The 26951-nt window shown below is 40.8% G+C and overlaps 1 protein-coding gene across 2 annotated transcripts in view; it reads right to left on the bottom strand.

Annotated features, from left to right (window-relative positions):
• The window catches only part of GRB7 (growth factor receptor bound protein 7), a 2830640-nt gene that overhangs the window by 944336 nt on the left and 1859353 nt on the right, over window positions 1–26951 (bottom strand). For both annotated transcript variants that reach the window (XM_044072739.1, XM_044072740.1), the window contains one exon: window positions 25896–26094. In XM_044072739.1, coding sequence (XP_043928674.1) covers window positions 25896–26094 — 199 coding nt within the window. The remainder of the gene's footprint in view (window positions 1–25895; window positions 26095–26951) is intronic.

The following is a 26951-nucleotide window of genomic DNA, read 5'->3' as shown; positions in this document are numbered from 1 at the left end:
TTACCTGATACTACCAGTAATAAATGCAATAGCTTACATAGACATTTTTACAAAGAACTTAATGATTTATTACTGCAGAGAATTAAAGTCAATTTATTTCATTACTTGTATGGGCAAAATATATGTATAGGTACATTGTTTGGTAGTCTAAAAAATGCATAAACAAAAAAAAAAAAAAGCCCCAGGCTGTAAGACTGAGACTATAGCATTAAATATGGGATAGTATATTTGTGCTCATAAAATCTTGATAATCTTCTGAGACCAGTAAAATGAAATTTTGTTAACCATCGCTGATATTTCAGTTCTGAATACTTGCATCCCTCAAGCTGTGCAGACTGACTTGGTGAGGACTACCTTATTCTAAATTGCCTCATATTTTTGTAACTCTCTATTTCTGTAATGCTTGTAATTTGTTAACATTCTGTTTTGCAGCTTTTCTCCCCAGGACTCTATTGAAAACGGGCTCCTGGTGGCCCAATGTACCATCCAGGTAAACAAACTGCAAATAAATAAAAAATATAAATACTGATAACAATTATAGAGGCAAAGAGATTTTCAAAATCTTATTAGATTTGTTTTCATTTAACAATTTGTGCTAAACAGTAAATAATATAAACATATAAAAGGGGTAGTAATGGGGGCAGTTAAACTAAAAATCCCACATTTGCAAACCTGGTACTTGAACAATGGAATTAGGACAATTTATAGATTTGTTTCAAACATGTTAGAATGTACAAAAGTTATACAAGTGATTTATCTTTGCTTGGAATGTAACTAAATTTGAACTTGAAGGATTTTTAAGTGACTTAACAGTACACTTTGAGTTTTCTTTGGTCAAAGTGTACATTATATGGATGTTTCTGTTAAGTGGACTACTACACATAGGAAATTTGAATCCTGGATCGATATTAAACCTTATTTTGTTAATAGTGTAAGCTGCCACAAAAAGTACTTAGGGCAACATTATCAAAGAATAAATTAAGGGAAATGTTACTAGGATTTTGAGGTTAATGCTGTGTTCCTGAGATAAGTGAAAGCTTCCCTCAGACTGTTCATTTAAAGCATCTGTAACAAAATAATGGTGGAGATTTCACAAACATATACTAACCACTGAAATTATGATTTTTCAACCAATTTTTGTGTACAACTTTGCAAAAGCAGGGCCATAGCAACCCAGTGTTACTGCTTTTACTTGTTTATATTATTTATTTACTCTTAAGGACTGGATGGGTAGGCACACATGTACACCAGGGATACAATGAATGGCTTGCTTAACTTGTGAGGTAGGTACTATTAAGTACTTAAATGGAACCAGTCCCCCTATACAGTTAACAATAGGCAACAGTTTAAACAAACTACATATAGGAAGAGTCTTTTAAGGAATCAGTTGGGGGAAGGGGAAATAGGAGAAAAGACAGAGGGAGAGAAGCCTCAACAGCAGTGGAGAACCAGGGACAGAGAACACTGGTAAAGATGAACCACCCTGATGTTTTAGATAAGATACACCAAGAAGGAATAGTAAACACTTAAAAGGATACCATATTTATAATTATACTGACACTGTGCTTACTAAAGAGCACTTTTCCCTTTTTATGAAATGTTTAAAATATGTTCCAACAACAAAAGTTAAATTATACTGTGACGACCATGCTCTGGCCCAGCAATCAAGGAGCCTCACTCCTCACCACTAACACCAGGGAGGTCATCTCTTAGAAGAGGATAACTAATACAGACAGTAAAGTACAGTTTCACTTAAGTGCACACAGAGATCACAGTCAGTCTGGGGCTGGTTGCTCCCTTGCTCACCAGATCCCCAATAAGACTCCCCACTGGCACAGCTATAGGGTCCAGGTCTCAACCTAGCTGGGCAAGCTAAAACCACCAGTACCCTCTCTGTCCAACCAGTGCTTCGTGTCCCTGCCCAAGTAGCTGACAACACACACACACACACACACACACACACACACACACACACACACACACACACACACACACACACACACACACACTTTGAGATAAGTATTTATACAACTTCACAGACACTCCTGGGAAAGGCTGACACCGATTCTCCAGCTGTGCCCCTTTACCCAGACCATACGGTAGTAATCCCTGCCACCACCCAGCTAATAATATCAGCTACTAAAAGGCCCTTAAAAGGGTGTCCAATTATTACTGTGCAATATAATTATCCAATGGTAGTGTGACTATTCAGTCTAGGCTTATTGGAAGGGCTAAGACAGTAAACTCTATAAATATATAATGTACTCTAAAGCATAATTTATCTCTACATAAACCAGCCACAGGTAGAAGGTTTTAAAAATATTTAATAATAAATAATTAAAACACAAGACAAAACTACTATACCACAGATATATCTAAGAGTTCAGAGATCACACAGAAACTTAAAATAATACATTAGGACAGATCTAATTTCAAAGAAAAACACCTAATTAATCTTTACTAGCTTTAACTATTCCTACAAGAAATCACAGTGCTAAAACTTACATGTGCGCATACGGCAGAATGGTGAGTTAGTTATCCGAGATCAAAATGCTCACAGTGTCTTGTGAGAAATAGTATTTAAACATTACTAACAAACATGTCTTTAAGGCCCTCCCAAATTACATACTTTTTGACACTTAGGTTTTCCCAGTATTCATATTGCATCATCTTAACACCTGGTTCGAGTTCTCAGGCCACAAACTGCATTATTTAGCAATCTAACACCTGCTCAGAAATTTACAACAATACATGGCATTTTACATATACATTCTAGCAGAAACAAAAGCAATAAAGCACCTTCTACATGTAAATTCTGGTCATAAATGTTAGACTTAAAACAATAGCCATGAAGCCTTCATCCAGACACACTAACATGAAAGGGTCACAACATGCTTCACTGGGCCAGTAGAGTGCAATGTTATCACATATTTTGCAGTTCCACATTTCACAGTATTCTTACATTCAAGAAAACATGCCTGTATTTTACATGTATTTACAAATGCCAGAATTATATATCAAATTCTATTTGACTAGGCTAGCAGCCTTCGCCCATCTCTCTCCAATCGTCACATCTCTTCCCCCCAGGGAACTCAAGCAAGTTTTTCAAGTGCCCCTTGAGAAACATTGCTTGAGAGTGTCAGGTCTATCTGGATGTACCTCACCCTATTCCCTGTCTTGAGAGCCCATCTGCATTGGCATTGCTACTCCCACTGTGGTACTGCACTGACATATCATATGCTTGCAACCCAAGACTCCATCTTCGCAACTTGGCATTTTGCTGACGGGCTCTATTTAACCATGTTAGAGGGTTGTGATCTGTCATCACAGTGAATTTTCTTCCTTACAGATAAGGCTGACATTTTTGTAGTGCCCACACTATGGCTAGACATTCCTTTTCTACCGCTGCATAGCATTCCTCCCCGGGTTGGAGCCTACGACTGAGATAAACCACTGGGTGCTCTTCTCCCTCTGAAGAAATTTGGCTAAGTACAGCCCCCACCCCATAGTTTGAAGCATCCACCTGCACAACAAAGTCTTTGCTGTAGTCTGGACTGGCTAACACAAGGAGTCCTCCCAAAGCTTCCTTAAGCTTCTGAAATGCCTGCTCATATGCCAGGGTCCACACTACCTTATCTGGCCTGTTCTTCCTTGTCAGGTCTGTGAGGGGAGCAGCTATGGTACTATATTTGGGAACAAACTTTCTGTAGTACCCTGTGTTCCCCAAGAATGCCCTCACCTGCTTTTTGGAATAGCTTCCACTTTGGCAGGTTCTGGCCTTATCTTACCACTTCCCACTCTATGTCTTAGGTAGGAGACCTCTGCCATTCCCACCTGACATTTGCTCGGTTTAATGATTAACCCTGTCCTCTGTAGTCTGCCCAGCACCTCCCTGACATGCTGAAGGTGCTCTTGCCAGGAATGACTATAAATATATAATGTACTCTAAAGCATAATTTATATCTACATAAACCAGCCACAGGTAGAAGGTTTTAAAAATATTTAATAATAAATAATTAAAACACAAGACAAAACTACTACACCACAGAGATATCTAAGAGTTCACAGATCACACAGAAACTTAAAATAGTACAGTAGGACAGGTCTGATTTCAAAGAAAAATACCTAATTAATCTTTACTAGCTTTAACTATTCCTACAAGAAATCACAGTGCTAAAACTTACATGTGAGCATAAGGCAGAGTGCTGAGTTAGATATCCATGATCAAAATGCTCCCAGTCTCTTGTGGGAAATAATATTTAAACATTACTAACAAACATGGCTTTAAGGCCCTCCCAAATTACATCATTTTTGACACTTTTCCCAGTATGCATATTGCATCATCTTAACACCTGGTTTGAGTTCTCAGGCCACAAACTGCATTATTTAGCAATCTAACACCTGCTCAGAAACTTACAACAATACAAGTCATTTTACATATACATTCTAGCAGAAACCAGAGCAATAAAGCACCTTCCACATGTAAATTATGGTCATAAACTTTAGTCTTAAAACAATGGGCATGAAACCTTCATCCAGACACACTGGAGCTGAATTCTAACATGAAAGGGTCACAGCATGCTTCAGTGGGCCAGTAGAGTGCAATGTCGTCACATATTTTACAGTTCCACATTTCACAGTATTCTTTTACATTCAAGAAAACATGCCTGTATTTTACACGTATTTACAAATGCCAGAATTATATATCAAATTCTATTTGACTAGGCTGGCAGCCTTCGCCCATCTCTCCCCAATTGTCACATATACTGATGTTATTTTAGAGTTAAAAATATTTATGAGGAAACTCAGTTTAGCATATATTTTTCAGAACAAAAACACGAATGGAAGAAAGGAAAAGGAAGTCAAGATGAGAAGTACCTTTAACCCACTGTTAGAACCTACTTTGTGTACTAGAAAAAGCTATTACAGATTATATATATGCACTGAAAAGTAAAGAAAAAAGACAGAGTATGTCATAATTTGACTAAAAAAGAAGAAGAAATATTAGAACAGATGAGAAATGATTATTCTATCAGAGTCGTGCAGCCAGATAAAGGAGGGAGGACAGTGTTATATGGGCCACTGCAATATTCTCAGAAAATATTTGAGATGCTTTATGACACAGAAACATATTCTAATGCCTCCCAATGTGTGTCTTTGTACGTTGGAAGAATAAACACAGCTTGGACTGAAGAGTTTGGTTGACTGAAAGTGTTTCCTACTGCTTCACAGTGTATGCTTTGGACTTTTTTTAGTTACACTTTACACTGTGGTTACTTTTGTTTTTTTACTTGTACTATTAAGTACTTGTAAAGGGTGGCAAGAACATTTAAGTGTATATGTTTAAAGGTGTACAAGGCTAGCCTTCTTATGGTTACATGAACGCTTTGCTAGTACCGTTCCAATGTTCCTATCTAATGCAATGTCAGTCTTTGGCAATACCACTCTTGTTGACATGTACAGCCATTTCCAGCCCCAGGGTAACTACTAGCTGTACTAAATGAATGCTACTGTAACAGCTGCCAGTGCTCTCAACATTTTTGCTGTTGCAACAAGTTGTGGCACACCTTTTTGTCTTTACACATAGATGCATGGACCTGCTTCACACCTTATAAGTATGATTCATGACCTGTTTTCTGTGACTCTTGTCTGCATCCCACAATTGTGCTCTTTCATTTTCATGTCATTCTACCATTATGATGTACGTATCCCTTTTCTGCACCATTTAGCAAGATGCCCTATAGCTCTAAGTGGCTTTATGAATTTGACTAACTGTTGAGTCTAGATTTTTGACACAGGAACACGCACCATGCCTCACAACGTTGACTAAAATTGTTGGCCATGAATTCCATTTTTAGCAGGAACAAAATTCGAACCATTATTGAGACCAGATATTTCAATTTCAGTCAAATTATAGTTTGAAAAACAACAAGAGGCAATTTTGCATTTTGGTTGTATATATTTCTATTTTCTCTTAGTATTTGCACCTACCAAAATTTTTACATATTCTCTTTCTTCTCCTTTTGAGTCTTCTCTTTTATGAATGTTGACCATTTGTGGTAACATCAGCTTCACTGGATGAGGAAATGGAAGATCTTCTTATTGACAGTCTATGGTAAATCTATGGTAAGTGGCTGTAATTGCTGAACTGCAACCCTTTGACTTGTGTTAGTTAAAGGAACATGCTGTTTTCACCTTCCTCCTACTATCATTTGGCTGTTTCAGCACCTGTGATGTAATCCTCAGATTAGTGCTAGTGGAAGGTACAGTCCTTTCGTCATCTTCTTTAGGTAGCAGCGACTATTTCCATAATTCCTTTCTACAGCTTGGTTTGTGGATTAGCATCTCTCACTGAAGTTTCTGTCTTCTCATGTTGCTGCAATGTGGTGAACTTTTATCAGAAAAAATAATTGATTTTTCTGAAATCATTAGAATCCATTTGTAGTGCTCTCTGTTTTTATGTCACAGTAAAACATTCCCTGAACAGGTTAACCCCCATCTAACATGTTCAAGTTTTGCTTATAAGCATAATGAAATGGTGTTAGTTTCAAGCTGGTTAAAATCTCTCTGCACTTCAGCTTACCATTGAAAAGGCCATCACTTCAAATATTTGAAACTCAAATGTACAATCATCATTTTCAGCAATTCTGGATAGATATTGCCATTTATATGCATTACGAGGATCCACAGACCTCTGTGAATAGTGCCCAATTGATTATATGCTTGGAAGCTGATACTCTGCCACTGTAGGTGTTTATAACCCTAAATTTTCCATTCCAGTTTCTGTATCTCAATGCTTAGATCTACACAACCAATTTCCATGTTCAAAGGTAATTGCTAAGCATGCAGCCCCGAAGACAACTGAACACTGTCTAGTTAATTGACTTAATCAGAACTACCTAGCAACTTGTTAACAGCTCACAGCCCTAATCATGTGTGCTAACTGCTAGACAAATACTTATTGCATTTTCAGAGGACAATGATATAATTCACACCTACAGTCTTCTGATTTGAAGTCAAACATTTCCAATAACTCCATAACAGTGTAAGTTCAGAAATAAAACAAGTAGACCAAATATGGATACAATGCCAGAAGGTTTGCTCCTCTTTTTTTTCAAATGCCTATCAAATAACTGGCGTGCTTATCAAATACCTGATGTCGCCATGAGGTTTTTGCAGAAATTACTGACAGTTTGCCAGAATCCACTACTTTAAGAAGTTAAGAAAGTTCCAGAAACTCGGGTAAGGCACAAGCCTGTGAGTGTAGCAGATATAACATGAAAGAAAAAATTCTAAAATCTGATAACTGATGACAAAATAGCACTTGGTAACCTGAAGTCTAACCCTGACATTATTATAAACAGACTGATAAAGGAGAGCTGTGGTCATTACGGATAGAAGTGAATCCTTTTCGTCTGCACTAAAAGTGTTAAAATGACATTAATATATTTAAGCTAATAACATGATCTCAGGCTGAGAAGCAGGTTATGAAAGTAAAATGTGTTTTCCATAGAATACTTTCTAATGATTACTAATTTACCAACAGAAATCTGTGTTTACATGCTCCCTTAACAGTGGTATAATTTATCTATGGCTTACCTAAAAGTCATAAACAACTGTAGTCAAGATGTTTAATGCCCACAGTATCTGGGAATGCCAGCTGAATCCACATCTCTACAGCTGAAGTATCTTCTGAAATCATTTCTTGACCAGGTTCAGAGCTACATTTGTAACAGCAGTGACATTCTGAAACAATGGTATTAATGGCTTACACAGAATACTAGTAGGTAATGATAAATTACAGTCATGCTGAGCGACAATGGTGTTGAAGCAATACAGGAACACCTTTATCAGCTTAGCAACTTCTCTGTGAGAAAAGCATAAACTTTATATTCCTTATGGCAGATGCCTGAAAACACAGTATTTATTCTTAACATGATTTTTCATCAGATAATAAGAGCAGCAATTAAGATACCTCTAGTGAATACTTATGTAATCATTTCACCTTCAGTACCTCTGGTGAATACCTATGGAACTCTTTCACCTTCAGTACCTCCAGTGAATACCTATGTAATCCTTTCGCCTTCAGTACCTGTAGTGAATATCCAGGGCCGGCCTTAGCTGAAATGGCGCCCTAGGCGAAGTAATACTCTAGAGCCCCTTAAGCCGCACCCACACTATACTTGTGAAACACCCCTATTTGCCCCACACCCACAGGAAGGCTCTAGCTCTGTTAGAAATGCTACATCTAAAGAAATCCCAATTCCCTCTGCACCACATGCTCCACAGACCTCAACCTCATTACTACACTCAACAGAACATGCTGGAGGGACAAGTTCATAACCCAGAGACTGTCAATGCTATGGTACAGATTTCCCATACATGTCAAACAGAGCACCTCACTGGCCCTCTTCAAGAGAAATCACCCCGTGATCACTCCTGTGGGTCTACTTGACAGAGGCACTGGGAACTAAGGTCAGGTGGCACGATGCCAGGGTAATCCTATGGGCTAGACTTGTAAAAGCTCCAGGGCCATTAGCCTAGTACACACCTATGAACCTATAAACAACAGCAGGACCCCTAGAACCAGGGTCCCCCAACAATCACAGGGTTCACTGGTGCTTAAAGCAGGCTATGATTCCACACCATTTTCACACAGATGTGAGAATGTCTTCAGATGACTGACACTGGCTGATTATGTTTGCATGTCAGTCAGCCTCTTAGTAATGAATAATACAAATAAGCACCCTGGATATGTACTGTGACACCAGTATATCAGCAAAACCATAGATATTTTAAGGACTACTCTAATCAATAACTGTATATACATGCCTTATCTGCTAACATTTAAAAATAATGTATGCATCCAATAAGGGGCTGACACCCCCCCTCTCCCAATACCTCTCAACCATTGAGCTTTAAAAATCATAGTATAGGGTCAGAAAGAAGGCCAGAGTCTTACTTTTTACAATATAATTTTATATGCTAGACCCTATATAGTTCCTGGAAAGGAGTTTCCATGGGTTGTATGTATTTGTTTGACAATGTACACACCTATAAATGGGTCTGCCATTATAAGGAACATCAGTAAACCGAGAAGGAGCAAGACTAAATCTCTGAGGGCCAAAATTATATCACACTGCCTAAATCATACCTTTAAGAAGTATGCCTGCAAGAACAAGTGTTTTCACATATTTTCAGTCACCCATGGCATGTCAGACTATTTAAAAAATCAAACACAGTCAGTAATGAAAATAGTTTGATACTGGCTCCTGAGCAATAATTCTCACATCCAACAGGGAGACTGACACCCACCTCCCTGCCATATTGCATATTTCAAATAAATATCTATCAGAAAATACAGAATTAAAGTTAAAAGCTATAGTGTATACATTATATATCTTCTCCACCTGCCCCACAGTACAAAACAACTATTTGGTGAGTGGCAGCCCTCCTGAAGCATTTTTTTGCACTTATTTCTACTGATACGCATTTTAGTAGTTTTATGAAATAACACAAAATGGTATCCTTACAGAAATCAATCAGCTGTCCCAGATCTAGCAAAATGTTCCTAATTTTGCCTCTTGAGACCCCCCCTCCTTTTTTAGTTAATTATTGAGAATTATGCTCAGTTATAATACCTTCACACACACACACACACACACACACACACACACACACACACACACACACACACACACACACACACACATTTTTACTTTTTTCCAGAATATTTGAGCAAATAAATTGAGAGGTAGGGTGTGCATCACTTCATTTATTGATATACATAAAAATATGATCCTAAAGGCATACCACAAGAAAAAGTACAGTTTTGTACCTACCATAAATGTAGATGTTCAAGTGCTCACACAGCTGCAGTCATAACAGATGGGTTATCCTGCCGTCAGGTGGGTCCTCGGTCGGCCGAATTCCAAAGTCTAGGTCCGGCGTCGGTTGTCGTCGCTTCTTCCCTGACGTCAGTGCGTCTGGGGTATAAAAGAGGCAGCCGACGCCATTTTCTTCAGTTTTTCTTGCCCCAGATGTCAGGTGCCCCCAGAAGGAAGGCAAACATAATGCTATGCAAAGATGCAATGTTGATAAATCAAAAACAGTAGTTGCAAGCAAATACACCATAAAAGAATACCCCAAAAAGGTTATATGAGAAGTATTTGTCATAAGGCCTGTCCTAAGAGGGGTTGGAGGGAGGGAAACCTGGACTACTGCTGTATGAGCACTCGAACATCTACATTTATGGTAGGTACAAAACTGTACTATGTTCATCGTGCATACAGCTGCAGTCGTAACAGATGGGTAGAATCCCAAAGCTATGTAAGGGTGGCAGGCACTAAGTGGAACTAGGAGGGGCTAGGATGCCCTGCAGGACTGCTGTGGCAAAGCCCGCTCTAGATTTTGAGTATAGTGGGAGGTGATAGTGCTTGGAGAAAGTGTGCACTGAACTCCAGGTGGCTGCTTCCAAAATGTCCTTGGTAGGGACCCCCCTGAGGAAGGCTGCAGAGGTAGCTGTGGCTCTGGTGGAGTGGGATCTGATGCATGCAGGCACAGTTTTTCCATGAAATGAGTAATAAAAGTATATGTAGTGGGCTATCCATTTTGAAATTGTCTGTTTGGAAATAGCCTTTCCCTGAGCACCTACAGCATAGGACACAAAGAGTTGCTCAGATTTCCTGAATGGCTTTGTTCTGTCCAAGTAGTAACGTAGTTGTCTGTGAATGTCCAAGGAATGTAGTAGTCTTTCCCCTTTGTTTTGTGGATTAGGATAAAAGGTAGGTAAGTGGATAGTCTGATTCAAAGCTACACTGGATACTACCTTTGGCATAAAGATAGGATTGGTTCGTAAGGAAACTCTGTCCTGATGGAAAATGATAAATGGTTGCATGGCCATGAGGGCCTGTAGCTCCGAAACCCTGCATGCTGAGGTGATAGCCAGAAGAAAGGCTGTTTTCCATGACAAGTACTGTAACTCTGTTGAAGAAGCTGGCTCAAAGGGAGGAAGGGTCAGCTTTTCCAATACGTAGTTGAGGTCCCAAGCAGGGACTGGTGGTTTCCTTGGGGGTTTTAAATTCTTTGCCCCTCTGAGGAACTGCCTTAAGAGAGGGTGAGAGAATAATGGAGGATCTGTGTTGTATTGTGCAGAAATGGCTGAAGCGTGTATCTTGATGGAGGAGAAGGAAAGTCCATTGTTTAACATCTCAGCTAGGTACTGTAAAATTTGAGGTATATTTACTACCCAAGGATTCTGTCCCTTTTCGGGATTCCAGGCATAAAATAGTTTCCATTTGGTGGAGTAAGCCTTTCTAGTAGGTCTTCTGGCCTCCAAGATGACATCCTGCACCTCCTTGGAGAGGAGAAACTGTTGGGAAATCAAGGAATTCTCCATGCAGCTAGATTTAGAGTTTTGAGATGGCTGTGAAGGGTCTTGTAGTTGTACTGGGACAACAGAAGAGGGACTAGAGGTAGGATCCATGGTGGGGAGTGTGTCAGACTCCTCGGGAGCGGATACCAGTGTTGTCTTGGCCAGTCTGGAGCGATGAGAATCATTTTCGGCCTCTCTGCTCTGGCTTTTAATAGAACTTTGGGCAGCAGAGGAAGAGGCGGGAAGGCATAGACTGTCAATGTTGCCCAATTGAAGGAAAGTGCGTCCACTTTCCAGGCCTGTGGATGATAGGTCCTTGAACAAAATTTTTTCAACTGGCAATTTCTGTGGGTAGCAAAGAGATCTATGTCTGTCTGTCCCCATGCCTGAGCTATCTTTGTGAAAAGTTGAGGATGCAACTTCCATTTGTGTGGATCTGTCATATTCCTGCTTAGGTTGTCTGCCAGTGTGTTTTCCTTCCCTGGCAGGAATTGAGCCTGCAGTTGAATTTGCAATTCCAGTGCTGTGTTCCAAAGGGTCATGGCTTGCCTGCACAGGGAGTATGAATGAGTTCCCCCCTGTTTGTTTATGTACCACATCACTGTGGTGTTGTCTGTCCTTATCAATAGCTGGCCTGGGTGCAGTAGGTCTTTGAAGGTCATAATAGCCTTTTGCACGGCTAGCATTTCCTTTTGGTTGATGTGGAGGTGCTTCTCTTTTTGGGTCCATTTTTCCTGAATGCACTGATCTGTCATGTGTGCTCCCCAGGCGTAGTCTGAGGTGTCTGTTGTGATAATTTGAGTTGCTTGAGGTACACAGAAAGGAAGACCTGTGTTTCTTTGGCAAGCTTGAGTCCACCACAAAAATTCCTTTTGAAGGCATGGAATGAGTGGGATAATTGTTTCCAAGCTGTGGCTGTGTTGAGACCATAAGTTTTTCAGGTACCATTGACGTTTCCTCATCTGCAGCTTTGCACATGGGATTAGTAGGATGCAAGATGCCATGAATCCCAGAGCCTGCAGGATTTTTCTTGCAGTCAGCCTGGTGTAAGCTGCCATTTTTCTGAAGTATTAAGACAGTTGCCCTTGCTTGTCTGGCGTGAGGAAGGCCATCTGGGTGGTTGTATCCAAGCTGGCACCCAGGAAAATTATTTGTTGAGAGGGTATTAGTTTTGATTTCTTTTTGTTGACTGTGTATCCCAGGAAGTTCAACAGTTTTATTACAAACGCCAGGTGCTGCAGTAGTATGTCCTTGCTGTCCGCTTGGATCAGGCAGTCGTCCAGATATGGGTAGATTTGTATCCCTTGTAGTCTGCAGAAGGCGATTACTGATGCCAGGCATTTCGTAAACACTCTGGGCACAGTAGATAAGCCAAAGGGCAATGCAGAGAATTGGTAATGGGTTGAACCTGCAAGAAATCTGAGGTATCTTCTGCAATATTGTCTGATAGGGACATGCAGGTATGCCTCCTTGAGGTCCAATGTTACCAGCCAAGACTCCTTGCCCAGCATGGGAAGAAGCTGCTGTAATGTGAGCATCTTGAATTTTGGCACCTGTAGATATGTGTTTAGGATGGATAGGTCTAAGATAGGTCTCCAATCTTTGTCTTTCCTCGGTACCAAGAATAGTCTGGAATAAAACCCTTGACCTTGTTCTTTTGCAGGTACCTCTTGAATTGCTTTCATGTCTATGAGAGCTGAAACTTGTTTTTGTGCCTCTGCCCTTTGATTTTGTGGTAGGTTTGGCATGCCTCTCATTTTTGGACGGGTGTGAAAGTGGAACCTGTAGCCTCTGTCTATAATGTCCAGAATCCATTTGTCTTTTGTTACAATATGCCAATTTTTTGAGAATAATGTCAATTTTCCACCCAAAGGTGCTGCCATTAAAGCTTTGCTTGGCAGGAGTAGGGGGAAGTCATTGTGTCTGTTTTCTAAAAGACTGTGATCTATCTTCTCCACCTCTTGGGGTTGGTGCTTGCCACTGTCTGGCTCTGAAGGATCCTTGAGGTTGCCCTCTGCCCCTTGGGTGCCTGTATCTGCCCCTTTGAGGTCTGTCCGTGGCTGGAAAGGACCAATTTTTTGAAGGCCAGTTTCTGCTGAAATGTGGAGGTTGTACCTGCAGAAAATCTTTCACTGTTTGCATTGATTTCGCTTTTTCCTCCATTTTCTTTAGCATCTCCTCTGCTTTAACACCAAACAATACATCTTTTTGAAGAGGTGCATCTAATAATTTAGCTTTGACATGATCTGGTAAGGTTTGCTCTTTGAGCCAAGCATGCCTACGTATAACAGACCCCGTAGCAGCAGCTCTACATGAGGCCTCTAAAGCATCAAAATCACACTGCAAGGTATGTTTACCCACTTGCTCTGCACCATGCAACAAATCCTGCAACTCTTTTAAATCTGGTTGTTCTGGTTGTGTCATCTTGCTTTTCAGCTGAGATATCAAAAACTGTTGATACTTTAACATATGGAACTGACAGTTTAATGCCCTCATGGTTAAAGTGGCCGAGGTGTACACCTTTTTCCCCCACCTTTCTAAAGCTCTGGAATCTCTCTCTGAAGGTAATGGATTTTTAGCAGTAGAGGCCTTAATTCCCTTGGGACCCTGTGAAATTGTTTCTGGGTCAGCAGTATGGCTTTTATATAGGAACTGGTGAGAATCAGGAACTCGGTAATACCTGTCTAGTTTAACAGGAGCTGGTGGCAAAGAATCAGGATTAAGGCTGGCTTCTGTGTACACATCATCCAATATATCTAAAACAGGAGGGATAGCCAGAGGCCTATGCTGGGGGAGCAGAAGAAATTCCCTGAGCCTTTTCTTGGAATCTGAATAATCTTGGCCTTCCCAGTGAAAGTGTTCCCTCAATGTATGCAGGGTTTCCCCAAAAAAGAGAAGTCCTCGGGGGGGGGAGACCAAGGGAATAGACTCCTCTGCATCAGACTCTTCGAATGGTGAATAGGCATAATCCTGGTCCTCAGATAGTTCTGAGGTAATAGAAGCTTGATCTGAGGAAGGGTAGTCTTCCTCTAATCTGGGCCTTTTGTCAGAGGGGGGGATGAGAACCCCTGATAAGAGTAATCAAATCCTCAGCCATTTTAAGCATCTGTTTTTTAGGCATGGTGCCTTGAGAGGGGGTCTGAGGAGCCTGTTTTTTTGGTTTTCATGGCTGCTTTAGATTTAGTGAAGGCTTTAATAGAGAAGGAGGAAGGCCTGAAGACCCCTTGAGAAATGGTAGGCCTGTCTAAATTCTGAGTTTCCCCGCCAGGAGTGGCATCGGGATCTGTAGTAGGAATGGGGGCCGAGGAGCCTGCGACCTCGGGAACTGAAGACACCGGTAATGCATTGTCATCGGTACTCAGGGGCTGCGTAGGCACCTCGCTGAGTACCAGAGAACCGGTAGTCGGCCTTAGCGTGGTTTCAGTAGGTGGTGCGGACCTCGTATGTCGGTCCTTATCTTTGCGTTTTTTGCTCAAAACTGGAGTCGGAGTATCCGATGACATAATATAATTAAATTTTTTGCCAAAAAAGTGAAGGGCGAACACTGCCCGATGCTTAATAGTGCGCTTATTGAATCTAGCACAAAAATGGCAGGCCGAGACGTCGTGGTCTGGGCCTAAGCAAGGTATACAGAAAGAGTGGAAATCCTTATGCGGTACTTGCTTCCCACATGAAATGCAATTATTAACTTTGTCTGACATCAGTCTGAGGCAAGAAAAGTTTCTCCAATGGGGTACTTAGCTTTCAAGAAGACTTTGGCTGAAATACTTTCGTAAATCTCAGGAGCTGGCCGACCGGCACTTGCGAACTGCTTCTGCTTCGGGCACCGCGCGGCAAGAAAGACTGAAGAAAATGGCGTCGGCTGCTTCTTTTATACCCCAGATGCACTGACGTCAGGGAAGAAGTGACGACAACCGACGCCGGACCTAGACTTTGGAATTCGGCCGACCGAGGACCCACCTGACGGCAGGATAACCCATCTGTTATGACTGCAGCTGTATGCACGATGAACATCAACCTGATGTCAAATATTTGTGTGCCCAAGATACCTTGAAATATTCCATTACATAAGGCAACAGATACTTCATTTAATGACCCCTTTATGAAAACTCTTGTTTTAGATGCCACTTTTATGTATAGAAATAAGGCAGCAGAGACAAGAATATTTCCATGTGATCATTTAAGGATCTTAGGGTATTGTATTTAGAATAAAAAACATGCTGGCACTGAGAAAATGTCATATGTTACCTACATATTCAAGAATTTATCTGAAAACTAATTTTTTTCTAGAAACTTAAGAAACTGAATATTGTTGATTGGTCTGAAAAAATGTACTGCCAATCATTAGCGGACCGGAGTTCCACTGTGGTGACCCCTAACCGGGAAAAGCCGAAAGAAGAAGAAGAAGGTCTGAAATATCCAGCTCACATCCGTTTGGGGAATTTAAGGAGATTTAAAATAAGAGTGTAAGTAACTCTGTAAGGTTATGTACTATTAAAAGAATTATAAAATATATGGTAAGGGCTTTTCTAAGACTGAACAACCACACTTAAGAAATTAAGAAAGCAATAAGGTGAAAAGAGTTATATAACCAAAGCCGCAGTCCGAAAATTTTTTCAAACGAGGAACACTACAAACTGTGAGTCTGTGGAAAATATAGCAACACACACACACACACACACACACACACACACACACACACACACACACACACACATACCTACTCTCTCACACAGCAAAATACACATAACTTCTCTTTCATACAGCAACTAACAACTAGTCTAAATTCCACACACTCCTACTCTCTCAAACAACACACAGACATGTACTTTCTCATACAGAAATAAACAAAACAACTATTTTAAATTATACACACACAGATCTACCTTCTCTCTGTTAGCAGCACACACATACACACACGCACGCACCTTCTATCACACAAACAGAACGGGTAATTGGAATTCTATATACACACGCACAGACACACACACTTTCTCTAGCATACAGAAACAAACAGTTTGAATTACACACGCATACACTTACTTACCTTCCTTCTAAATCAAACTGCCACATGGACTTAGCCCCCCTCTTCACAGAACTGCTAGCTTAAAATTTGAACGCGACTGCAAATTGGATTTACTTCCACACTGGCGTAAGCACACATGATTCTTATTTAAGGAGAAGACGCTAATACCGCAATCAACCAGCTGCAGCTGTAAAAGTGGGAGGGCACTCACCCCCCCCCCCCCCATGATTCTGATGCCCTTGTATTTTTTTTTTTTATTTTAATTAGTTTAGTTAGTGCATTCTTTCTTCCCAGCATCTGCTACAAGCACTGGGAAGAAAGAATGCACTAATTAAAATAAATAAAAATAAATAAGTAAAAATTGCGCCCTTTACGAGGCCGGCCTGTACGGCACCCTAGGCGATCGCCTAGTTCACCTATGCCTAATGCCGGCCATGTGAATACCTATGTAACCCTTTCACCTTCAGTACCTCCAGTGAATACCTATGTAACCCTTTCCCCTTTAGTACCTCCAGTGAATACCTATGTAATCTTTTCACCTTCAGTACCTCTAGTGAATACCTATGTAACTCTTTCACCTTCAGTATCTCTAGTGAATACCTATGTAACCCTTTCACCTTCAGTACCTCCAGTGAATACCTAAGTAATCTTTTTGCCTTCAGTACCTCTAGTGAATACCTATGTAATCCTTTCACCTTAAGTACCTCTAGTGAATACCTATGTAATCCTTTTGCCTTCAGTACCTCTAGTGAATACCTATGTAACCCTTTCACCTTCAGTACCTCTAGCGAATACCTATGTAATCCTTTCACTTTCAGTACCTCCAGTGAATGCCTATTTAATCCTTTCACCTTCGGTACCTCTACTGAAGACCTACATAATCCTTCCACCTTTGGTATGTCTAGTGAATACCTACATAACCCTTTCACCTTCAGTACCTCTAGTGAATACCTACGTAACCCTTTCACCTTCAGTACCTGTAGTGAATACCTATGTAATCCTTTCGCCTTCAGTACCTGTAGTGAATACCTATGTAATCCTTTCGCCTTCAGTACCTGTAGTGAATACCTGTGTAATCCATTCACCTTCAGTACCTCTAGTGAATACCTGTGTAATCCTTTCGTCTTCAGTACCTCTAGTGAATACCTATGTAATCCTTTCGCCTTCAGTACCTCTAGTGAATACCTATGTAATCCTTTCGCCTTCAGTACCTCTAGTGAATACCTATGTAATCCTTTTGCCTTCAGTACCTGTAGTGAATACCTATGTAATCCTTTCACCTTCAGTACCTCTAGTGAATACCTATGTAATCCTTTTGCCTTCAGTACCTGTAGCGAATACCTATGTAACCCTTTCACCTTCAGTACCTCTAGCGAATACCTATGTAATCCTTTCACTTTCAGTACCTCCAGTGAATGCCTATTTAATCCTTTCACCTTTGGTACCTCTACTGAAGACCTACATAATCCTTCCACCTTTGGTATGTCTAGTGAATACCTACGTAACCCTTTCACCTTCAGTACCTCTAGTGAATACCTACGTAACCCTTTCACCTTCAGTACCTGTAGTGAATACCTATGTAATCCTTTCGCCTTCAGTACCTGTAGTGAATACCTATGTAATCCTTTCGCCTTCAGTACCTGTAGTGAATACCTGTGTAATCCTTTCGCCTTCAGTACCTGTAGTGAATACCTATGTAATCCTTTCGCCTTCAGTACCTCTAGTGAATACCTATGTAATCCTTTCGCCTTCAGTACCTCTAGTGAATACCTATGTAATCCTTTTGCCTTCAGTACCTGTAGTGAATACCTATGTAATCCTTTTGCCTTCAGTACCTGTAGTGAATACCTATGTAATCCTTTCACCTTCAGTACCTCTAGTGAATACTTATGTAACCCTTTTACCTTCAGTACCTCCAGTGATTACCTATGTAACTCTTTCACCTACTACCTCCAGTGAATACCTATGTAACCCTTTCACCTTTAGTGCCTCTAGTGAATACCTATGTAATCCTTTTGCCTTCAGTACCTGCAGTGAATACCTATGTAATCCTTTCACCTTCAGTACCTCCAGTGAATGCCTATTTAATCCTTTCACCTTCGGTACCTCTACTGAAGACCTACATAATCCTTCCACCTTTGGTATGTCTAGTGAATACCAACGTAACCCTTTCACCTTCAGTACCTGTAGTGAATACCTATGTAATCCTTTCACCTTCAGTCATTTCACCTTCAGTACCTCTACTGAAGACCTATGTAATCCTTTCACCTTCAGTACATCTAGTGAATACCTATGTAATCCTTTCACCTTCAGTGCCTCTAATGAATACCTATGTAACCCTTTCACCTTTAGTGCCTCTAGTGAATACCTATGTAATCCTTTCACCTTCAGTACCTCTAGTGAATACCTGTGTAATCCTTTCACCTTCAGTGCCTCTAATGAATACCTATGTAATCCTTTCGCCTTCAGTACCTGTAGTGAATACCTATGTAATTATTTCACCTTCAGTACCTCTAGTGAATACCTGTGTAATCCTTTCACCTTCAGTACCTGTAGTGAATACCTATGTAATCCTTTCGCCTTTAGTACCTCTAGCGAATACCTATGTAATCCTTTCACCTTCAGTGCCTTTAATGAATACCTATGTAACCCTTTCACCTTTAGTGTCTCTAGTGAATACCTATGTAATCCTGACACCTTCAGTGCCTCTAATGAATACCTATGTAATCCTTTCACCTTCAGTACCTCTAGTGAATACCTGTGTAATCCTTTCACCTTCAGTACCTGTAGTGAATACCTATGTAATCCTTTCACCTTCAGTGCCTCTAATGAATACCTATGTAACCCTTTCACCTTTAGTGCCTCTAGTGAATACCTATGTAATCCTTTCACCTTCAGTACCTCTAGTGAATACCTGTGTAATCCTTTCACCTTCAGTACCTGTAGTGAATACCTGTGTAATCCTTTCACCTTCAGTACCTGTAGTGAATACCTATGTAATCCTTTCACCTTCAGTACCTCTAGTGAATACCTGTGTAATCCTTTCACCTTCAGTACCTCTAGTGAATACCTATGTAGTCCTTTCCCCTTCAGTACCTGTAGTGAATACCTATGTAATCCTTTCGCCTTCAGTACCTCTAGTGAATACCTATGTAATCCTTTCACCTTCAGTACTTCTAGTGAATACCTACGTAACCCTTTCACCTTCAGTACCTCTAGTGAATACCTATGTAATCCTTTCGCCTTCAGTACCTGTAGTGAATACCTATGTAATCCTTTCACCTTCAGTACCTGTAGTGAATACCTGTGTAATCCTTTCACCTTCAGTACCTGTAGTGAATACCTATGTAATCCTTTCACCTTCAGTACCTCTAGTGAATACCTATGTAATCCTTTCACCTTCAGTACCTGTAGTGAATACCTATATAATCCTTTCACCTTCAGTACCTGTAGCGAATACCTATGTAACCCTTTCACCTTCAGTACCTCTAGCGAATACCTATGTAATCCTTTTGCTTTCAGTATGGAAGAGGCAATTTTATTAAATGTTATCAACCTACCTATAGAGTATTTTTTTTTATAAAATGATTGTGGACAATATTTTTATGCTTTGGGTTGGTACAGTGAATGAGGTGTTGGAATTTATTTACTTTACTGAGTAAAGTACTGTTTCTTACTGTTAAAAATGGAATTATTCAAATTAGGCACTAAATCTCGTAGATGTGAACATAAGAACTGCATTAGGAAGTCTAACTGCAAATACATTCAAGAAAGAAGTGAAGAATACTTACCTATACAGGAGTAGAAGAGTCCACTCACATTCAAATGTATACTTTGCGGACAGATGTTACTTACCACTAGGATTCTGATTCAGTTGTAAAACATGAACAAGACATTATGGCAAATGATTTCACACCCAGTGTCTGTCAGATAAGTATGATGAAAACGTTTAAGGTTGAAATGTTAAACACTAGGGCAGCACAGGGAGGCACTAATTTTCTAATTTAGTGGTAGGAAGTGCACATGAGAGCATGACTGATAAAAAAATTGTCAATTTTGCCATTAAATACAACAGACACTGATAGGTGTCTAGATAGGTAGGATGTATTTTTACTGAAAAAAACGTTAATTTCTTACTAGCTCTAATGAAATTGTTTTCACGTGCATTAAGTAAAAATATAAGAAATTAATGTGAATTTAAATATCATGCGGCAGGTAGAATGTTTTGTTTTTGCCTGTATGCTGTCTGCTCCACAAGAAATATTATTTCTTTTGCTACTTGTGCAAAATGTCTTCTGTTTTATTCAAGAAAGTCCAAGTCAAGATTAAAAGACAGAATCTGTAAGCACTACTCAGAAATTAGGTGCTGTGTTCTGAACACCTAGCCCTCCAGAACACACACCAGCACTGCCTTCACATAAAAACACAAACCGCACACCCACCTTCGCGGAGGCTCTCAATAAAAATCTACCCAAACAGCAAAGACCTCCAAGGCAGAAACTCACTCGACCACCACAACACAACACTAACCATGAAACACATAACTCTCCTAAACAGTGTACCACTCAACCAAAGCCCCTAAGGCAAAACAGCATGCCCAACACAGCAGTCACAGGTGACTCGATAGTGAGGCACACTGAAGTCCCACTCACTAGGTTGAATAAGGAGAAAGTAACAGTCAGCTGCCTGTCAGGCATCAGGCTCTGCCACATAACGCATGCACTCAAGTCCCTCAACAACAGGTACAAATATGACTCGGTCATTGTACATATGGGTATAAATGACCTGAGACGTACCTCCCTGGACTACATGAAAAGAGACATGCAGGAGCTCTCAGATTATGTAGCCCAGGCAAGTATGACACTAGCCCTGAGCAGCATACTACCATCACCCACAATGATACTACAGTACAAGCAGAAAATAATTGATTTCAACAATTGGCTAAGTTTCTGGTGTCATTCTAAGGGGATCCAGTATCTGTCTGCTTGGGATGACATGATTGACATACCTCACTGCTTTGCCAGAGATGGCCTGCATCTGTCACCCCTGGGCTTCCAGATACTGGCCAAGGCTCTTGCCACCCCTATAGTGCCTTTTTTAGGCGGTGTTCCAAAGACCAAATTACCACCATAACAGCTACACGCAAATGCAATCCGAGGGTCATGCTGCTCAACGTTAGAAGTCTAAATCTCAAAATGCACTCTCTCGAAGCACACCTTGAAATGGAGAACATTGACATTTGTGCCATAACAGAGACCTGGTTCAAGGCACCAGAAAGCACCCCTGCACTACCAGGCTATAACTCATTCCACAGCTTTCAGCCCCAGAACTTGGACCGAAGCTCCATAGGCATTGGTGTTTCCATATTCATAAAGGATGTGCACACCTCCAAACTAGTAGCCCAACATAATGCATCTGAGATACTTCAGGTGCAGTTAACAATGGGTAAGACAGTGATTCTGGAAGTACCCTGCTATAGATCCCCAACCATGTCCCAAACCATGCCCCAAGACACACACTCCACGTTCCTAAGCACCCTGGAGAATATTAGGGTCCAACCTAACACTCTCATACTGGGTGATTTCAACTACCCCCTCCATTAACTGGGAAAACTATTCTTGTACCAATACACTTGCCCAACGTTTCCTGGAATTCATTAATTCCAATGCCCTGGACCAGCTCATTCTTACCCCCACTAGATTTAGCAACATCCTTGACCTGGTCATTACTAACATGGGCGACCGTTGCTCTACACCAACAGTCAACTCTTCTCTGGTTAGATCCGACCACAAACTAATCACCTTGGAAATCCACATCCCTCCCACCCCACCCCTCTGCAAAGGTAACCACCATGAAAAACTTCTCTAAAGCTAACTTTGGGCTCCTAAAAACAGAGGTGGCTAACTTCATTGCACCCATGCAAATGGAGATCAGTTGCATGACTGCCAAATCATGCATCAATGCACTGTACGAACATGTACACAAATGTAAGGCTTTCGCCATACCCAATAGAACCAAGACGCTCTCCTCCAAAAAAGGAAGCCAATCTGGTGGTTCCCCTGCCATAAACAAATTCTACAACAGAAGGAGGAAACTGATGCAGAATAAGATGAAGTCCCAAGACTGGAAAAATATCAGCCTCAATGAAAAGTTGAGATCCCTCATCAAATCCTCTAAAGCTAGCTATGAAAACAGAATTGCAACATATAGTAAAGACAACCACAAAGCCTTCTATAGTTATGTAAAGAATCTCCACAGCAATTCCCCAATTTTGCTCTGAGCTACTGCACAATGGTACCTCCTATACAGAGCCAAACGATATTGCCAATATACTGGCCGACAGATTCAATGCTCACTTTACCACTCCCCCCACAAGGGACCAGTCACAATACCAGTAGATTACCAGGCACCCAGTATTACTGCTGCACAGGTTAAAAGAGTACTGTCCAAGGCCAAGAATACAGCTTCTATGGGACCTGACTATATCCCTGGCTGTGTTCTACATGAACTACAGAGTGAAATGGCACCTCACCTGTGTGCCCTGTTTAATCAGATCCTCACCTCAGGCTTTATCCCTACTGAATGGCGCACTGCTACAGTCAACCCACTCCACAAAGGAGAAGCGATTACAGACCCTGGGAACTATTGCCCCATTAGCCTGACGAGTCTGATATGCAAAGCTATGGAACGCATCATCGTGGACCTAATAAACAAGGACATAGGGAATCTCCAAACTCTGAATCCCACACAGTTTGGTTTTGTGAAGGGTAGATCATGCCTGCACAACTTGGTCAACTTCTTTGAATCAGTCACTGGAGCTGTGGATGAAGGCAAGGTGGTTCATACAGTCTACCTTGATCTGTCCAAGGCCTTTGACACCATACCCCACTCAGGAATCATAAAAAAAACTCACTAAGCTATGCATCAACCCCTATATCACTAGGTGGGTTGCAAACTGGCTCACAGGTAGAACTCACAGTATGAAAGTAGGCAACTCCAAGTCAGACTGCCAACCAGTCACGAGTGGAGTCCCACAGAGTTCGGTCCTGGGTCCTCTCCTGTTTGGTATCTACTTCTCTGAAGTCCAGGCCAACACGAAGGGGACTCTGCCTGACAAAGTTCACTGAAGATTCCAAGTTGGGAGCTATTATTAACTCCCCAAGTGATGCTGACATCCTACAGAAAGGCCTCACTGAGATCAACGACTGGTATCAGAACCATGGCCTTAAGCTCAATGCCAAAAAATGTGTCGTCATCCCCTTTGGGAAAAACCCAGTTCCCATGAATTACCACATCGATGGTAGTCCACTGAACACAGAAGGCATTATAAGAGATCTGGGAACACAGGTTGAAAGCAACCTCTCTTTTGACCACCACATTGCCACATTGCCACTGTGGTCAGAAAGTCCTTCTATGTGGCACATCTGACTACTAAGGGTTTTGCATCCAGGAAGAAAGAGGTCATTGTCTCTCTCTACTCTTCCCTCATTAGGCCAATCACTGAGTACAATGTCCCATTTGGAATGTAGCTCAGTAAACACTTGCAACAACTGGAGAGGCCACAAAAGTACCTCACAAAGAGGATCCTAGGCCTTAAACATCTGTCCTATATGGACAGACTAAAAAAACTCCAACTATTCTCCGTCTCACATCGCCTACTTAGAGGCAATCTTTGCTTGACTTACAAAGTCATGTCTGACCCAGCTCTGTTTGAAATGCTTCATCTAAAGAAATCCCAATCCCTCCACACCATACACTCCAGAGACCTCAACCTCATTACCCACAATCAACAGAACATGCTGGAGGGACAGGTTCATAAGCCAGAGACTCCCCATGCAATGGAACAGACTTCGCATACATATCAAGCAGAGCACATCGCTGGCCCTCTTCAAAAGAAATCTTGATGAGTGTCTGGGAAATACAAAATTCACCCCAGGGATCACTCCAGTGGCTTTACTCGACAGAGGCACTGGGAACTAAGGTCGGGTGGCATGATGCCAAGGTAATCCTATGGGCTAGGCTTGTAAAGGCTCCAGGGCCATTAGTCTAGTACACACACATATGAACCTATGAACCTATGAAGAATGCCTTAGCAAAATGTATATCATTGATAACATCCATGAGTTTTTTGGGTGTTACTGAGAAGGTTATGGGACTTACTAGAGACATAGATTTTATACTGTAGACTAATTATTGTGAATATTTTTGTTTTGCTTTATAGAGAGCTAATAAATATCCTGGATTAATTGCCACAGTCAGCATTAAACTGTTACTAAAACTCAAGCAAACAAAAGTTAAATGGATTAGTCGACTAGTCCTACTGCTTTGACTAGTACTTCTGCTTTACGTCATTGTAGCAGTGTAATAATTAGCTGACCTTGTGTTCTATTAGTTAAATTTTTGTTGTACATTTTAGGAAAGGTTTAGCCTATGAAGAAGTCTTTTTGCACTGTGAAAGCTCATGCACATTTAACTTTGTAAACAAATTTTATCTTATGGCTCCTGCGTGGACTTTGGTTTTCTTTTTTCTTAAAATAAGCAGAAACAGAAGCACTTACATGTTAAATGGCCATAAGGCAAACATACCTTTAAAAGTCCCCTAGTAATTTTCCAAACAAATAAAAAGGGTATGATGCACTGCGTCAGAACACCTACCCCAATGAAAAAATATAATCATTCAAGGTGTGAGCTTAAAAGAAAAAAAAAAAGATGATAAACCTCTCCATTCTGTATCCTACCTGTTTTGTCTGCAGTATTCTAAAATTGATTTTAGCTGGTTTAGAAGACGCTCCACAAAACTTTACTTCTAGGAACAACTAGCTTTGTCACATTACAAAGTTCTACTTCGTGGAAGTATGTGTCTGTTGCAGCCCACAGTTCAAACCTTCATAAAGAGCTTGTAGACCACAGTGCTTGTCTCATAAACAGCTGACTCTTTGGCATCAGAGTATTTAATACTGGGTGCCATATGACATACTTTCACTTTTAAGAGGTGGGAATGTATAACATTTCACATTATTAACCACAGACAACATAATTAGATACAAGTACATTATGTATCAAATACTTTGTGTGCCATTACTCTAGCTCTGCATTTATTACACTCAAAGCTGTGTAGTTAAATAAGCAAATGCATATGCACCTCAAACCACCAATGATACCAGTACAGTTCAGAGCAAGTAATCGGTAAAAAGTCAGATGTCTCACTGAAATGTGGCAGCTGAAGAATTAAGCAATCCAAAACTAGTAAATAAATCTGAAAACACAAACTACAGTCAGGAAACATACATGTCTTGCTGCATAAGTCTGTCTACATTTGCATCTCTTTCCCTCACATGGACACTGTACTCTACAGTCTGTTCAAAATGCAGCCCTTCACACTGCTTCCATCTAACACATCCATATTTTTGGGGAGGAGAGAGACAGAAGCTCACACCTGCAAGCCTTTGTTCGTGAAATTTCCTGCCTCATCTTATTACAGTACATGAAATATACCTGGTGCCCTGGATAATGACAGGCTGTGATCGTTTTACTCCGTGAGACTGGAACTCTGTTAGTTTCTCTGCCCGGCCATTTGTTACTTTGTGCCCATTTTCTGTATGCACAACTTTATCACTCTGTAGCCTGTCTTGATAGAGATTGTCAAGTGTCATGCTTAAATTGTGTTCCAATGCACCAAGGTCCATGTCATCATCTGGGATATAAAAAAACAAAAAAACTTAATCACCGTATTTTAGGCAATTCATACACAAAAAATAAAACAGTAAAGCTAGCTTAAAAATACTAAGCAATTAGAAAACATGTCTGTCCACTGTGAAGGCTTTCACAAAGGGAACAGAACACTTTTTTTCAGAGTTGAACAAAGTGAAAGTGAACAACTAAGCCTGCCATTCACTTTTTGTGTAAAGGATGTGTGCAGTCCCACTAGTTTAGTTTATCCTCAAGAAGGTCAAATGAACTTTACAGTGACAGGAGTCAATACCTGGGCAAGAACAGCTGTGCAGTAAACAACCTGGAAAAGATATGTCTGCCCTCATTACATCACTGTATATTGTGTAAGGAAAGGCAGGAGCAAACGACAACATTCAGAATGATAACCTGAAGTGCTCTTATTCTACACCCCCCAAAATAAACCTCTACTGAACTTTTAAGCATGCAGCTCAAGTGCTTTGCCCCACAGCCCTTAAACATTTTCATTATTGGAGACAGAAACAATTAGGATTTGTTATTAGCATGCATTTTCTGAAATCCAAATGTAAAGCCAGGCATTGCACCTCTTTTGCTCCCAGTGTCTAGGAAAATATTTTAAAAAGGACATAAAAATCAAAGACAAATCAGTCAGGTAGAACTGAAGACCACTCCCAACTTTCACTCTGTAAATTTGGAGAGATAAGAAACAAAACCAAAAAGTGGTTGCCACAGCACTACCAAGTTGCTAGCAGAGACGACAGGGCCAGATCTGTCTCACAGTCCTTCACCCTCATAACACTGAGGCATTTGTGACCATGGATTTTTTTGGACTGCTTAAGGTGCATTGCTTTTTATTACATA

The sequence above is a fragment of the Protopterus annectens genome, chromosome 5.part0, assembly GCF_019279795.1.
Source record: "Protopterus annectens isolate FY-2018-M chromosome 5.part0, PAN1.0, whole genome shotgun sequence".
NCBI lineage: Eukaryota > Metazoa > Chordata > Ceratodontiformes > Protopteridae > Protopterus > Protopterus annectens.
Note: the sequence above shows the minus strand (reverse complement) of the source record. Positions and strands in the feature narration are given on the sequence as shown.